We start from the raw sequence: 17,150 nt of genomic DNA on the forward strand, positions 1-17,150 counted from the left end.
CCTTTGCTAAGCTCTTCATTTGGAGTTTGCCTTCCTGTTCCAGCCAGACTCCATTATAATAGCTGATCTCCATGCTGTTTCCACACTAACAGGAAGATCTGTGTTTGCCAGGCCAACATTTTGTGTGTTGAACAAGAAGGCATCAGGCATGACTCAACACTGCACTGTTAACTACAGTCACACCCTTTATCACTGTGTAAGAAAAAATGGTGAAGAATCTAAAGAGGTAATCCTATAAGAATATAAGATTATCAGCCATCATTATCACTCCCTCCTAAGCTTGTGACTCTGGAAAAGAACGAGCCACGAGGACAAATGAAAATATGCAGGTATGCATGCTTATTAATCCTACATTTTATAGTATCTGTGCACTCGTTGCTTCTGCCCATGAACGTGTTTTGCTGAATTTGTGCCGAACTTCTAAGGCTGAAGTCAAGACCTGCCAGGTGGTCTGTCTGTTTGTTCACTCGTGATGAAATACTGTCCTGAACAACGTTGGTATCTAGCCTGGACCACACACTACCCACCATTTGGGAAGGTCTCAACAAAATAGAGTATGTTTAAAATAAAGGGGCTGGACTGAGAAGAGTTTCTGAAAAGTATATCCCACGTTTATTGTATGAGCAAATGCTGAAGGCATCTAACACCTTTAACCTGAGCTGGTCTGGAACAAAGTCTTGAGGGCAGGCGGTAAGGAAAGGCTTTCAGGCAGAAGCAGAGGGAATTTTGTTCTGTCTGCCCTTGAGGAGCATTAAACAGGATGGGTAGAAATAACCATCATGTTGACTTTATACAAGTCAAGGGTGTTCGGTCCTGGCAGGTACTGGAGTTTGTAGGCCATGGTACGTGGAGCTTTCAAGTTCTGGGAGACCCCATGGGGACTACCAAGGGGTCAGGAAGAGAGCCATAGGAGGAGGGCTTAGCTCCAAACCTTCCTCTCTTACTCCAATCAGAGAATGGCTGCACTCCATCCAAACCTAGAATTTTCTATAAGAGTTCACTTTGGTGTAAAAAAAGCGGGGGGAGTTCTATTATAAGGAGGGAGTTTGAAACCCATTGACCCTTTCACCACGTGAAGAATGAACCTCCGTGCTAAAAGCTCCACGAGGCAGGTCCGTGTCTGCCTGTTCCCTACTGAACCTGCTGTCCTGACACAGAAGGTGCCCCTGATCCTTATTTGTTGAGTAGGCAAGCAGAGGCTGGGAAGGGCAGGTGAGCTGTCCATGGTCCTGATCCATTTGGCGGCACGGCTCCACCTGGAACCCTCATCTCTTGCCATGTGGTCAGTGGTTCTCTCACCTTGGCGCAAGTGGCTTTTTTAAAAAAGAACTTGTGCCAGGAATTTGTAAAAGGGCAATTAATGATGAGCAAGATAATTAATTAAATGTCTTCAGATGTGTTCCTTTAGGGGGGGTCTTTGCCATACAACTCCAGTCTAAGCGCAAAGACTGCCTGGGCAGTAACATAAACTCATTTTCGGCCCCATCTCTGAGTGACAGACACAAGTTCACCATAATGACAGGCCAATTACTGGGCAGAGAGCAGAGACCTTGACAAGGGAAAGGAGGAAGTAGGGGTACATTCGACACGACAGCAGAGCTTGATCGTTAGAAGTGTGGGTGATGGGATACCCTGGAATGAGACCGTGGCTCCATCACTTACTGTGTGGGTTGGGGTAAGTTTCTTGACTTCTCTAAGTCCTGGTTTCCTCATCTGCAAATGGGAATGATAACCTCAGAGAGTTGTTATGAGGATGATGTATGCCAAAAAGGTAGTACTCAAGAAAGGGTACCTATTATTACGGTCATCATTATTTCCTGTAATGCCAGAATAGATAAGGTAGTTTGGACCCCTGACTCCCTATGAACCCCATTCGCTGGGTATCTGGGCTAGAAATATGCTCAGAAAGCCTGTGCAGCATCATTTAAACAGCTGCTATACTGCACTAAAGCCCTGCATTGTAACCTAGACTGCGGCATCGGCCTTCTTGGGTTCACGGAGAAATGCTTTAAGGTGTCCTCCCAGGCCTGGAGCACGCTTATCACCCATGAGGGACAAACTAGAAGACTTGTAGGAAAAGAGCAGTTGGCAGTTCCAAAGAATGTCCTACTACACAGCAGGAAACTTTCCAGTCTGGCCAGAGCCTGGGCCCACCACTGAATAAATTAACTCAGAAGTACGCCCTCCATGGCAACCACAATCTTTGGCTAGACCCAGATCTTTCTACGTGTCCTCCAGCAGCCTAATTTTAGCCAGGTTATAAAAGGATGTATGTTGGAAAACATCCAACTTATACAATACGGCAACAGGGGACTCTTGTCCAGAGCACTCGTCTCGGATTGGGCCAGCTAACAGGTGCACTTTCAGCTGACCCAGGAGTCAAGGGTCATCTGTTGACCTCTCCACATCCCACCCAACCCTCGCCACCCCCAGCCAAGGCGACAGACGGAACAGCTGCAGCCTCTGGGCCAGCAATAGATGGAGCTCTCTGTCAGCCCTCACATCCCTCCCTCTATGAGTAATGACTGTGCTCCAGGCCTGGGGGAGCAGCTTAAAGCATTTCTCCATTAATCTAAGGAGGTTGATGCCACAGTCCAAGTTACCACGCAGGGCCCGAGTGCAGGAGAGCACACATTTAAATGCTGCCGCATAGGCCACCTGGCTCTCCGAGCACGTAGCCGCGTTTCCAGCCTGGAAGGCCTGTTACACTCAGCTCTAATTCCCGACACGGGGAAATGTGACTTTTTGTAATTTGAACGAGTCTCTCAAAGAACCTCACCTGCAGCTGAAGCCTCTCTCTCTCTCTCTCTCTCTCTCTCTCTCTCTCTCTCTTTCTTCACCTTCCTCTCTCCTGGCTGGGGTAGGTTTGAATCCTAACTGAGAACTCAGTTTGGAGGAGTACCGAAGACCGACCCTTCAGGCTCCAATGCAAACCTCCTGTCCCAGGAGGGGAGATAATGAGGAGAGAAGAGCAACGTGGGGCTGGCAGCTCGCGGGGAGGATACAGGCTGGGACCAGGGCAGGAGCTGGGGGTTCTGCTCTGGACGGTGGATTTACAACCTAGCAACACGTATACTTCTTTTTATGGTTGATAACCAATTAAATTGCACCGCGACCAGAGAACGTGCTTTGCACAACACCCGTTCTTCGAAAATGTGTTGTGGCTTCTCTGTGGGCAATTTCTTCCCAGTTTTCACATTCCTGTGATATTACTGAAATGTATGCTGTGTTTCCATCTCAAATCCAAGTTACAAGGCAGTGTGGTAGGATCAAGGCCTGCTGAAAACTAGGACATGCTCCCCAAGAACCACCCTGGGGTCAGGGCGGGCTTCAGGGGCTTGAGACCCAGGCCCAGAAAGGCTCGTGCTTGGTCTAAAGCTCTTTGGTCACCATCCTGAGATTTTTTTTTTTTTGAGACAGAGTCTCACTCTATTTCCCTAGCTAGAGTGAGTGCCATGGCGTCAGCCTAGCTCACAGCAACCTCACACTCCTGGACCCAAGCGATCCTCCTGCCTCAGCCTCCCGAGTAGCTGGGACTACAGGCATGCGCCACCATGCCCAGCTAATTTTTTTTTTGTATATTTTTAGTTGTCCAGATAATTTTTTTTGTATATTTTTAGTAGAGACGGGGTCTCGCTCTTGCTCAGGCTGGTTTCGAACTCCTGAGCTCAAACAATCCGCCCGCCTCGGCCTCCCAGAGTGCTAGGATTACAGGTGTGAGCCACCGCGCCCGGCCTTGAAATTTTTAATAACGTTAGAACAAGGAGTCCCACGTTTTTCCACTTCACACTGGACCCCACAAATGATGTAGCCCATCCTGCCTGGGGCTCTGGGACACTTGAAGAAACTGGGGGTCTCGGTTCATTTCTGTGGGTCATTTCCAGCAGAGGATCAAGGTAGGAGAGAGGGAAGGAGGAAGGGGAGGAAGGTGGGAATGAGAAAGAGGAAAGGAGAGAAAGACAGTCATTTCTCTCTTGTTAACTCGGGGGCACTGGTCTTTGACTTTCTAGAACGTGCCCCTCTCTGAGCTCACTCCCTTTCTCCAGATCTTCCCAGGGCTGGTTCCTTCTTCTCATGCAGGTCTCAATTCCAGCACCTTCCTCCCAGAGGGGCACGTCCACCTGGCCTGCTATTCGTGGCAGCACCACGTTCTCTGCCTTCATAACTCTGGTTGCATTCTCGTGTTTTATTTGTCAGTGTGTTCACGTTATTCACACACACACACACACACACGCACACACACCCGTCAGGATGCAGGTTCCATAAAGGCAGGGCCATTCCTGGGCCCATCTCCCCCTCTATTCCTCAGCAATTCAGCAAACCTGGGCTCCAGCCACAGCTCCGAATGTTAACTTCTGCCTGACTTCAGGCAAGTTGTTCGACCTCTCTTTATCTGTAAGACGGAGCACAATGATAACAAGAAGCAAGTGGAATAACACAAACACCTAACACAGTGTCCGGCATGGAATAGGTGCTCAGTAAGAATTTATCAAACAAATGAATGAATGCAACTGGCAACTGTTGAGCCTCTACTACGTGCAATGTACTATACTAGGAAGTCATTTTTTTTCACTTCTTATTACTAACCCATCTTACAGATGAAGAGACTGAGGCTCAGAGAGGTTGAATAACTTGCTCACGGTCATGCAGAAGTCAACCACTGGATCCCTAACTGGCCATCAGGCTTGTTGAAATGCAGAACCTGTGCCCTCTCTGATTCTTCCCCTACTTCCAATGCAATCATCCTACGCATGGGATTTTTCCAGGTACAGGATGCATTTCCTTAGACCTGGCGGTCTGGAGTCATTTCACTTCTCAAAGCAACCCTGAAAGGTAGGTGAGGTCCCTTCCAACTATGAGTCAGGTGCTGTGTGCAAACTGGAGATCCAGCAGGGAGGAAGACTTAAGGCATTCAGATTGGATTCCTGGGTGTCTAGGGCCTGGAGCCTAGAAAAGGTGGATCAGAACAGAGGATGAATATGAGTCTTGTCGCCTGAAACAGAGACAAATAAAGGTGTTTCCTATTAGGGTGAGGGTGAGGGCAGGGCCCCTTTAAGGCCAGAGAGGCTTCTCTGTAAGCAGAGACTGGAGGGATGTCTGTGACCCTCTCTGACCTCCAGGAGCTCATTCTCCCAGTGAGAGGTCTGTTCCTTGCTTCCTGTCACCCCTTTCTTCCCAGCCCGTCACCCATCCCTCCAGGTATGGACCCTCTGCCTCTTTCCAAGGTTCTTATTTTTTTTAACTTTCATTGTTTATTAGAAAAGCAATCTCTTGCTATGCAACTGAAAATGTTTCAAAGATGCTGTTCATTGCCCAAAGGTATTAACACCTACAGCCATTCATCCCCATTATAATTAATGGAAAAGATCTGTTATTTCTATGAATGGAAAAAACCAGTCTAAACATCAAATAAGTAATATTGACAAAAGGGGTTTGTAATTACTGTAAGTTCTGCCATGACACTAATAAAACAGGAGGAGAAGGTGGCAGAGAGGGGGTCCTTAAATGCAACGATGAGTTAGGAGGCAGCTGCAACATCAGGACCTGCCCTTTCACCAGCAGTTTGGCAACTGTGCAAATTAGCAGGGAAGGGTGGGGATACTTGGAATGTGCACGGAAGACACTTTTGCACAAACTGAAGATTTTTTAGATAAAGCCCTTTATGTAGAGGCAAGAACATGGTGTTTTAGAGTCCACTGGGTCTTCATTTTGCTGTTGCTGAGCATGAACATGTTTGCCGGAGAGTCCAACGTTACAAATCAGTGAGCAGCTACGACCAGCCCAGGACTGCATCAAGGGAGGAGGGTATGCACATTCTAAAATTAGATGCGCATAAAGTACACAACTAATATGGGCAAAATCTCCTAAAGAGGGCACTAGGACAGCCATAGATGTGTGTGCATGTTCATTGCACAGATTTTATAAAATATAAATAAACTGGAAAAAAAAAAGTTGTCACCCGTAACACTTTCCCTCAGTGTTAGAATGTTGGTGTGTTTCCTTCCAGCATTTTTTCTTTTTTTCCCTTGACTAGGCACGGTTGACTCTAACATAGTCAATATATAGATGTCTGGTTCTTCCCCCTGGCTAAACAAGAGCTGTTCAGTTTATTCATGGACACACAGACACGCATATAAACCCAGCAGCATGTGAGTTCCATAAAGGCGGGGCCATTTCTGGGCTCTTCTCCCTCTCTCTTTCTCAGCAATTCAACAAACCCGGGTGCCAGCCCTCTGCTTGTTAGCAGCTGCCCCCTGGCATCATCTGTTAATAGGGCTGTGTGTGGCAAAGGGCTGGGTAGGAAACTCAGCAGACCTGGGTGCTAACTCAGCGTACGATGCAAATTTGCTGTGCGACCTTGAACTTCCCCGAGGTCAGGGTCCTCATGTAGAAACAGAGAGGGCTGCACGCTAAGATCTGACATTTGACTGTTCTGGCTGCAGCATAAACCAGCCTTCACAGAGACGAAGACCAGGAAAAACTGGCTTCCAATCTGGCCCACTCAGGTGTGTGCAGAGGCAGCTTGTAGGCATTGGGTGGTAACTGCACCTGCAGGTTCCTTATTGCAAAGCTATGTAAAGAAAATGTCTTCCCTGCTGCCCAGGCTTAGCTATAGAGGCTGGGATGAGGGCAGAGATGCCACGGCAAGGCTGTGGCTCCCAGAGAAGCAACAAGCCAAGGCTACAAAGGCAGCTCCTGGGAACAGGATGCTTTGGGCATCTGTAGAGGCTGGACAGCGTGGGCCCATGTGCCCAGCTAGGTCACCTCCAACTCCTTCCAGCTCGGCAGCCCACCTGAGGCCTGTGGCAGCTTGGGACTTGAGTGGAGACGGTAGGAAGAGCATATCTTCTGGGAAAGGTGAGGAGTCCTGACGTTAGACCTAGGTGATCTCACCAATCACTAGCCGAACATTGCATCCTTGAATCACCCATTGCTTTTGTAAAATAATGCTCATTACTCTGTACAAACGTAGCTTTCACTTATACACACTTACATACTCCAGCGCTGTTCTGAGTGACAGTCATCCGTGAACTCAATTAACCCTCACTAACAGCCCTATGAGGTAGGCAGTGGGTTGAAAATATGAAACCTCCAGTCTGTAGGTCAAAAACGGTCAAATCTTAGCAATTTCATGAGGTTCATGCCAAGATTATTATGTCCACTTTGCAGATGAGGGAATTAGGCCAAGATTGGACATGCACTTGCCCAGTATCACACACTGGAGTCCACGTTCCAGCCACGCTGCCTTGCCGAAGGCCTGGCGAGCTGGGCCAGGTGGTTTCAGCCGTACCAAGGAGGGGTACCCATCTCTCCTCACCCAGGCAAGCCGGGGATCCCTCCGTCTGCAGAATGCCTGTGGGTTTCCCGACAGAGGTGGCCCCCCAGCCTGGCTAAAGACCCGCAGAGCTCCCCAGGGTGCAGCCCACGTGCTGTCGCAGCCCCACCCGGTTCCTTGGCAGTTACCTCTCCGAGTCACTGTCACTGGACACCACCTCTTCCAAGGCCGCCTGCAGGTCAGCGATCCGACGGATGGACGTCTCTAGGTCTGTCTGGAGGGTCTGCCTCACGGCCGCGAGCTCCTCTACATACGTCTCCTGGAGACAGACATCACAGGCACACGTTGGCCTTGGACAAGAGCCCCACCCACCTGCCCACACATTCCCTGGGGACGCACTCTGGGCAGCACCAGATGCCCAGTGAGTTCCACGGGGGGCTCTCTCTGCAGATAGGTTTATCAGACCTTTAGCCAGATGCTCCGCGTTTTATAGAGGAGGGAATGGATGTTCCAGGGCACGGCCCAGGGACACAGAGCTTGCTCACCCGTGCAGGGGGTGCTGCACCCAGTGTCCAACCTGAGGACCACGCTCTGAGTCTGCACCACTATGCTGGGGCACACAGTGAGTGCCTGGCCCATCTTGGGTGGATAAGTAAACGTATAAGCCAAGAAAGGTCACAGAAGCTGGTTTCGGAAGCGGAGCCCCCAGGATGGATCTGGTGCAGGAGGTTGGGGGAGGGCAGAAACAAGAATGGTTTCCTTTCAATCTGCACCCCACCTTTCTCTTCTCAACAACAAAGGCAAAGATGGAAGCCCCTGTGGGGCTCCCACTGGAGCAGGCAAAGACGACGGGAATTTATCGGGTGTTTTCTGTGGCCAGCGCTGTTGAATGTTTTACGCTCGTGACTTCACTTACACCCTCCCAAGCTTGGCAGGTGAGTGACTGTTCTTGCTCCCATTTCACAGATGAGGAACTGAGGCATTGAGAAGTGAAGACTTCGTGGCAGTGCCGGACCCCGAGCTCAGTACATCTGACTCCCTCTTAGTGCTCATCCTCAGTGCTCAGTACTCTCTGGTCCTGCCCTAATTGGACTTTGTCTAGACTCAGGAAAGTCTCTGACTTGCATTTGCAACCAATTCCATACACCCCTGCCCTTTAATGTAATGACTGTCAACTGACGGTAATTTCACCCAGGGGACATTTGGTGATGTCTGGAGACATTTTTGGTTGTCACAACTTGGGGGAATACCACTGGCATCTAGTGGGTAGAGGCCAAGGATATTGCTCAACATACTACAATAAATAGGACAGCCCCTATCACAAAGAATTACCTGGCCCAAATGTCAATAGTGCTGAGTCTGAAATTCTGGGTTAAACCCGGAATCCCATCTTCTGGGGGATTAAGGGGCTAAATCAAAAGGCAGAGCACAGCTCTGTATCCAAGGATGCTTGCAGCAGCGCTGCTGACGGCAGGGAGCTGAAAGCTGCCTCATCACCGAGCAATTGGGAATGGTTAGGGAAATCACAGCGTGTCACTTTGATGCTATTAGGCAGACATTAACATTAGAAATAAGAATCGTGGCAGCGTGGAATGCTTCTGTGAACTAATGTGAAGCAAACAGAACAGAGCAGAGGAGCGTCATGCCTGAATCTTTGCAAATAACATACATACATACACATACACACACATACACACACACACACACACACACACACACAGACGCTTGGAGAGTTGAGAGTATTTATGGATGGGGGTGAAGTGTGGTTATGGATGGATTTTTCTTTTAAGCGGTTCTAATTATGTAAAGTTTACTTTTGGGTCAGAAATCAGTGCAATTCCCAACTCCCCGCTGAACTCACTGGCTCTATGACCGTGAATGGCTCATAGCCCCTCTCTGACCCTGGAGTCATTTTTCTTTATTTTGTAGAGGAGGACACTAAGGCTGGTGAGGCTACTCAGGGCAAGTAAGGAGCAGAGCCTCGGTCTTCCTGGCTCCCAGTTCGGGATCTTCCTGGGGCCGTGAGTGCACGTCCCAAAGGAAGTCAGCGAGGGCCGTGGCAGCTCCCCACTGCAGGGACACGTTCGGCTCTCCTCTGCAAATCCGTTTGTCTACTCACGTTACTGTGAATCTCTGCTTTTCAAATAATTTTGAGTCTTTTCTGATTTTAAAGAGAGAGAGCCAGCAGGCAAAGACTGAGCCCGCCCTGGGGCCATGCCCAGCTGACGGGGGAGGGGAGGGGCGGCGAGGAGGGAGCCGAGTCGCCTGCGAAGGGGCGGGGGCGGGCGGTACATTGCGGTCGAGTGAAGCTGCCAACTGCTAAATCGCCATCTCGGTCCTGACAAGGCGAGAGATGGTCTGAGGCGGGGCCCCCAGGCAAGAGGCCAGTGGGCTGTCAGAGGAAATAAAGGACACCAAGGGACAGAGAGGGGGTGCTCACCCCAGGACACCAGCATGTCAGCTCATACGTGCACCTGGGAAATGGCAGGGTACAAAATCCCAGCAGCTTACACGAGCATTTGCCCACATTCAACTCCTTCCTAGTGGGCCAGGACAATGATCCCTGGGATTCTGCCACCTTCTCCCAGGAGACGAGACGTGGCTCATGTAAGACACAGAGGCTGAGAAATCTGGATCTCAGCCTTAGGTCCTATCAGAGGTCCCTAGGTCTGAGGCCTGTGCTAAGGATCCCACACACATTGGTTGAATGAATGTCCTGCCCAGGTGAGAGATGAGGAAAGCGAGCAAAATGACCCATCCAAGGTCATGCAGCTGGGGGATCACAAAGCCGAGTTGAGCATCCAGGTCTTGGGTTCCAAGACAGGAGAAAAAGCACAGACGTCCCCTCCCAGTTTCGTTTGGGTGAACCTTGCCCATGTCAGTGTCTTGTAGAAGCAGCAATGCTCTGAAGTCTACATACGCCCTCAGGGAACCTCCACTGGTGGGTGGAGGAGAGGCACAGAGGCAGGCCCTGGGTCTCTGGGGTGGGTGGCTCTGGGCTGGGACTAAGCAGGCGGGTGGAGGAAATTGAGCCCTGAGATGAGTCAAGTCCATAATATCAGGAAAGTGAAAGTAGGCTCTGGAGCCCGGCTGCCTGGGCTCGAATCCCAGCACTGCTGTGTGACCTTCAGCAAGTTACTTAACCTCTCTGATCCTCAGTTGTCTCACTGGTAAAATGGGGCAGTATTAGACCCTCCTTCATAAGGCCGATGTGAGGAGTAACTGAGTTTGGCAGAGTGGACAGCCTTGACCAATAGTGGCACTGCTGTCATTTAACTCTTGGGGGACAATGAGGAGCCTCAGAAGGGGCAGATTGGTCCCCACATCACTGAGATTGGAATGCAGCACTCTGGCTCGAAAGTTTTTTCACCATCCTGCAGAGAAAAGACATGATGGAAAATAAGGGCAGCGTAGGAGATGAGTTAGCCAGACAGAGTGAGAAGAGGTGAGAACAAGAAAGCCGTCAACAGACGGGAGTACGTGAACCAAGGACCAAGCTCAAGGACTTGCCAACGCCCCTCACCCTCCATCGTGCGCCCTGCTCTCTGCATCCCATCCTCCATCTGCCAGGGATGCGCATCGCACTCAGCGGGAACACCCCGAGGAGAGGGATTTGAGAAATGCAGTGTCTGTGTAATCAGCAATCAGCAAATCTTTCTTTCCTGCTTCAACTCGAAAACCAAATGGAGTCTGCTGATTGCAGAGACCAAGTCATTAGGCTAAATGGATGCAGGGCCCCAAACTGTCTCCTCCCCGGGGCAGATAAAACAAGGCTCCAGCCAGAGATCCCCCCTTTCCAGGAGTCATGGAGGGGGATGTACAAACAGAAGGGGGCACAGAGGATGTACCCACTCTCAGGCCTGGGCATCTGACCTTCTTGCACCCTCCACGGAACAGGACGTGGGCTGAGGACAACGAATACACCTGACTAATAACACTCGGGGTTGGCTGAGGGCTGTTCCATGCAAATGGGGCTGTGTTTTGAGACCAGATGTGAGCTTGGTCTTCTCTGTTGTTAGCTCTCTTTAGAGACTTGTAGCATGGAGATAAATTTGTAAGGTGGGGAAAATTAGGATATAAAACTATTTAGATAGATGTATATACAGCAGAAATCCACTAAGAAATATACCATATGCTCAGATTAATCTGAAACTACAATACAGTGATGTACACACTGTGATAGACACCCAACATCCAAACATCCTAGTATGTGTTATGTATTCATATACTATTCATTCATACATATATTCATTCATAAACATTTATTGAGCATCTACTATGTACCAGCATTGATCTGGCATGGTTGCAGGAACCTAATCTATCTGTCTGGAACACAACAAGTGCTCAATATATGTTTGGGATGGGATGAATGGTGTTATTCTCTGACTGTTAGTGGAGAATGAAGGAAGGACAGGGTATTATACACACTCACTAATGCATACCTAATATATATGATGCATATATAATATACAGATATTCTCTGTGTCATGCACACAGAGATAAATATAACAATATATGGCATGTACATAAAATGCTACTTGCTGACCTCCCCAGCATCACTTGAGACAGTCACGATCCCTTGTTAAACTCCCAGCTACTCCCCCTGGAGCACACCGCATAGAGTTGCCCACGGGGGAAGCGGTTCATAGGATAATTAATGTCTGCAATTAAAATCGTCTCCTCTTGTGAGGTTCAATTAGAGGCTAATATTTAAAACTGTTGTTTGTTGTTTGTTTTCTCTGCCCAGCACATCTCAATCATCAGAGGACCCTTCCCTGTCTGCAAATGAACAAGGCTCTCCTGCGTCAATTTCCGGGGCTCTAGAGGTTGCCTTTCAAACATCTTGAGGTGTCTCCCAAGGCCCCTCGAGAGTTCATTTGACATGTGCCACACAATTTGTACTGTAGCTCAGACTATCTCAAAACACTTTCGAAACTTGATGAAAATTTGTCTTGTTATTTTCTTCTGATGTAGTAAAGACAAGTAGAAACTTAGTGTCACAGAGCCTGGTGCTAAAAAAATAATTACACGCACATACACTATTATAAATATATATAAATATGTGTATGTGTGCACATGTGTATGCATAGATACACTCCCAAATATTCCCAGTGTCTGACACATAGCTTACTTAATAAATATTAAGTACGTATTTGTTAGAATCTCTCTAATCAGCAAGCCTTTCCTGCTTCAACTTGAAAACCAAATGGGGTTGAATTTCACATGTACGTCATTTATACTATACATCAGACGATCTCAAAACACCCCTAATATTTGATGAAAGTATATCAAGTATTTTTGCATACTTAGTAAATGTTTAATAAATATTTGTTGAATTACTTAAGAAGTGAATACATTTACTTATATTTCTCATGTGCACAGGCACTCAGCTAAATGTACAAAATGTCTTACCTCACTTAATCTTTATAAAACCCTTTAGAATCAAGTATTATAGAAACACATAAAAAATACGTTGAGATTATTACAATGAAGCAGTAGCAATGGTTATTATCTCTGGGTGGTGAGTTATTGGGTGATTTTTACTTTCCTTTTTACACTTCTACTGATTCTCTGTAATGAATACAAATTACCTTTATCATCAGAAAGTTAAAGAATACCCGATTTGATTCCTCTCTGACACTACAGTGAGCAAACCCCCCTACCCCGTCCACCTGCTCAATGCTGAGAAGTAGTCCTGGCAGCCTCGTTATCCCCATTTTACAGATGAGCAGGCTGAGGCTCGGAGAGGTTAACTCATTTGCCTCAGGACATGCAACCAAGAAGTGATTCGGAGTTAAGCTCAGGTCTACTGACTCCAGCTCTTCTCTCCTTCGCCTCTAATCGTTCCCGTTTCATCCAAGGACGCCTGTGTCTCTGGAGGTGAGGAGGAGGAACTGCCATAGCTTCATTCAAATTGTCTGAGGGTCACTTGCCTGGGAGAAATGAGGCTGGGGTAGGCGGGTTGGGAAATAAAAGCCCTGTGCCCTGTGTCCTGGCAGGAGCCCCAAGGCCGCATTGGCAATGGAGTGAGCATCTGCAGCCGGTGTTCAGTCTCATTTTGGGAAGGAAAGGGTTGAGGTGGCCCTTAGAGAACCTAAAAAGTAGCATCAAAGTCTCATATTTAAGACTGAAAAAGAGCCCAACCCCCAGCCATAATAAGGACTGGGGAGAATCAAGGTCCTTTCTTTACAATTATCCTGAAAATTCATTGTTTTCTTCTATTTTTATGACGTGATAATAGGCACAGAGAGACTCATCAAACGTCCCAGGGTCACGCAGCTGGAAAGTGACAGACAGATTCGAGCCAGGTCTTCGCATTTCTAAAGGGTCAGCTAAAACCTTACAGGATGCCTCTCACCCTTTTCTTCACCAAGGCAGGCATGTCCAATCAATCACCGCACAGACTGAAGCAATCAGGGGCTGGAGTCCATTCTCTGAACCACTAAACTGGGCGCTTCCTCCCTCCCAGTGCTGCCCCATACTTCATCTGCCAGCGTCAACCAGAATTCCCTACTCTGCCACACTTTAAATGACCCCCATCCCCCTGGGAAATGGCCTCCGAATCCTCAAAGAAGACAGTTACAGTAATTGGTTGATTCTGGAGTTTACTTCTGCTTGCAAACTGGTGAGTGCTCTGTGGAACTGAGTGAAGCTGAAGCTCATTGCACTTAAAGAGGGACCCTGGAGGGCCGGAAAAGATGTGAACTGCTCACAATGTCGCAGACAAGCAGCAGGTGTGGCACCTGAGCAACTGTGTGGATTGTGGAGACCACTAATCCTTTCTCTCTTTCAGCTCTTCATCCGCTAAAGTGACAGCATTATTCTCCCAAAAAAGGTCGTCACAAGGAACCAAATGAAGTAATGAAAAACTGAGTGCCTCTGGCACACCTGACACAGTGGCAGGTAGTTGGTATACAGCAACCATTCCCATTTCCTTCTTTCTAAGCAGAGTCAGACAATACGAAGGCTACAGGTATTGTATAGTGAGGACAGCCTTATTTTGCAGAAAATAAAGTCTAAGAATCTGTTCTGTTTTTTGTTGAAGCCAGAAGGATTTTACACAATGCCTCAGGAAAATAGAAGCCACTCTAGGCCATTCAACCAAGAGAATTTAATACAGGGAATTTTTTACACAGGTGATGGAAAAGTTGAGGAGCCAGGAGAGATTAGCAACAGTGGGAGGGCACTGCCAGCCTGGGGCCAGAAAGAAAAGCAGAGAAGTTGGGGCGTCCAGGGGGAGGTGGAACTTCAACAGTGCTGCCCAGCGGAAGCTGGCTTCAAGGAGGAGGGGGGTCCCTGATGGGACTGAGAATTAGAAGGAAATACAGCTGCTTCCAGGGGCGCCCCAAGGCAGAGCCAGGAAAGGAGAAATATCCTGGCTTCCCTCCTCCTTCTCCCTTTAATTGTCCATCACTCCCTTTCATTGGCCGAACCTACCAGAAGGCAAGAAATTGGAAACCTTTTTTTCTGCAATTATACAGCAGAGCAGAGCAGAGGCGAGAATGGATCTGAGAATGAACAGGCAAAATCATGGATACAGAGCATGAAACATCCAGCGTCAGTCCAGGCTTTATTCCTGAAGACAGACAACGGCGCTTTCTCCTTGTGCAAATCCACTGAGCTGTTCACTTAGAAGATGCACATGTTTATGTAGGTATTTCGAGAAAGAAGTTCTAAGACTTTCAGAATTATGATTTTCAAGGGCTATAGAATCAAATGCCAGATTACAGATCCTTCTTCTGTATTGGTTATTTATTGCTGCATAACAAATTGCTCAACACCTAGTGTTTTGAAATGTCAAATATCATTTATTAGCTCTCGTGGTTTTTGTAGGTTGAGAATTCAGGAGGGGTTTGTCGGGGTGGTTCTAGCTCAAAGTCCTTAGGAGGCCGAATAAAAGCCCCCCAAAGATGCCCATGTCCTAATCCTGGAACACGTGATATGCAAAGGGCAACTTACAGATGTGATTAAGTTAACGACCTTGAGGTGGGTTATCCAGCGGGGCCCTAAATATAATCACAAAGGCCTTATAAGAGAAAGGGGGGAGTCTTAACTGGGGAAACCAGCAATGTGCAGGTGGAAGCAGAGATTGGAGGGACGCAGCCAAGATCCCAGAAATGCTAGTGGCTGCTGGAAGCTGAAAGAGGCTGGAACAGATTGTCCCATGAGGCCTTTGGAAGGAATCAACTCTGATGAGGCCTTTATTTTTAATCCCTCATGGCTCATTTTGGATGTCTGACCTCTAGAATCATAAAAGAATAAACCTTTGTTGTTTTAAGCTATTGTGTTTGTGGTTACTTGCTATAGCAGCAATAAGAAATGAATACAGGATCTCTCATGACATCATAACCAACACGCCACCCAGGGCTATGGTTGTCTGGAGGCTTCGCTGGGGAGGGAGGGTGCCCTTCCGAGCAGGCCCACTGACACAGCTATTGGCTGGAGGCCTCAATTCTCTGCCTCGAGGGTCTTCCACTGAGTGGCTTGCGTGTCCTCGTGACATGGCAGCTGGTTTTCCCACAGCGAGAGATCCACGAGAGAACACGGCAGTAGCCAAATGTCTTTTACAACCTAGCTTCAGAAGGGACGTCCCATGACTATGGACACAATCTATAGGTCACACAGATCAACTCTGCTACAGTGTATGAGAGGACAACACAGGCTGTGAGGGGCAGAGACAAAGATCGTTGGGGACCATCTTGGAGGCTGGCCACCACGGTAACACTACAAGTTCGTCACGGTTAGACCCGTGGCAATCGACTCCCACACCCACAAAGGAAGACCCTGTGGCCACTCTGACCTTCCTCCCATTTCTAGGGACACATCTGTTTATGGGTTAAATTGTGTCCCCAGAAAAGACAGGTCAAAATCCTAATCCCCAGTTCCTCAGGATGTCACAGTATTTGGAAATAAGGGTCTTTACGCGACAAGGAAGTAAAAACAAAGTCACTAGGAAGGGCACTAATCCAGTATGACTGGTGTCCTTAGAAGAAGGGGGAACTTGGACACAGAGATACACAGAGAGGGAAGAGTGTGTGAAGAACGCAGGGAGAATGCCACATGCAGCGATGTATCTGTAAACCAAGGAACATCAAAGATTGCTGGTAGACCACCAGAAACCAGGAGACAGGCACAGAATGGATTCTTCCCTACAGCCTTTGAAGGGAGGACAGTCCTGCTGACACCTTGATTTTTTGGACCTCCAGCCTCCAGAATTGTGAGACAAGACATTTGTGTTGTTTTAAGCCACCCAACAGCCCTAGCAAACAGCCCTAATATAACACCGCATGCTCTTTTCTTTCTCTTTTGAACATGATGGCTTTGCTTTTCGGGTTCTAATGGGGTTCACTATAGAGAATTTGGAAAACAAAGAAGGTGGCAAAAAAAAAAAACATTAAAATCACCGTTAAGTCTGTTACTTGGGGACAACCACTCTTAATGAGTATGTTGGTGTATTCCTGTCCTGGGTTCATTTCTGCGTATGTGTATAGATGCATCAGTTTGACACACACTCAGGTAAAATGGTTTTATATTAAAGGCAGAATGGAGTTAGCTATGCGGTGAAACAGAAAACTCTGGAACCATACACCACCCAGTTTTCCCTGCCAGGATTCCCCTCTATCTTGAGGCAGAAGGGCTTGCAGCTCCAGGCACCTGCTTGCAATGTTTCCTTTCTCTTCTAATTTTTCAAGCTGATTGTTTTAAAACGCCCTGTGCTGTTGCCTGAAGGCTTATGTAGCTTTCTGGAAAGTTAACATCTACACAACTTGAGTTGTTGAGGATAAAGAGCTTGTCTGCAGGAGGTCTGAGACGCCTGTATTGGTACATGCATCCACATATCTCATGAGCATCTGTGGACACATATACCAGGTAC

The 17,150-nt window shown here is 47.9% G+C and overlaps 1 protein-coding gene across 1 annotated transcript in view; it reads right to left on the reverse strand.

Annotated features, from left to right (window-relative positions):
• Positions 1-17,150, reverse strand: part of MYO18B (myosin XVIIIB) — a 236,673-nt gene that overhangs the window by 25,635 nt on the left and 193,888 nt on the right. The window contains exon 39 of the mRNA XM_012644105.1: positions 7,465-7,595. Within this exon, the coding sequence (XP_012499559.1) occupies positions 7,465-7,595 (131 nt within the window). The remainder of the gene's footprint in view (positions 1-7,464; positions 7,596-17,150) is intronic.

Source organism: Propithecus coquereli, unplaced genomic scaffold, assembly GCF_000956105.1.
Source record: "Propithecus coquereli isolate 6110/MARCELLA unplaced genomic scaffold, Pcoq_1.0 Scaffold206, whole genome shotgun sequence".
NCBI lineage: Eukaryota > Metazoa > Chordata > Mammalia > Primates > Indriidae > Propithecus > Propithecus coquereli.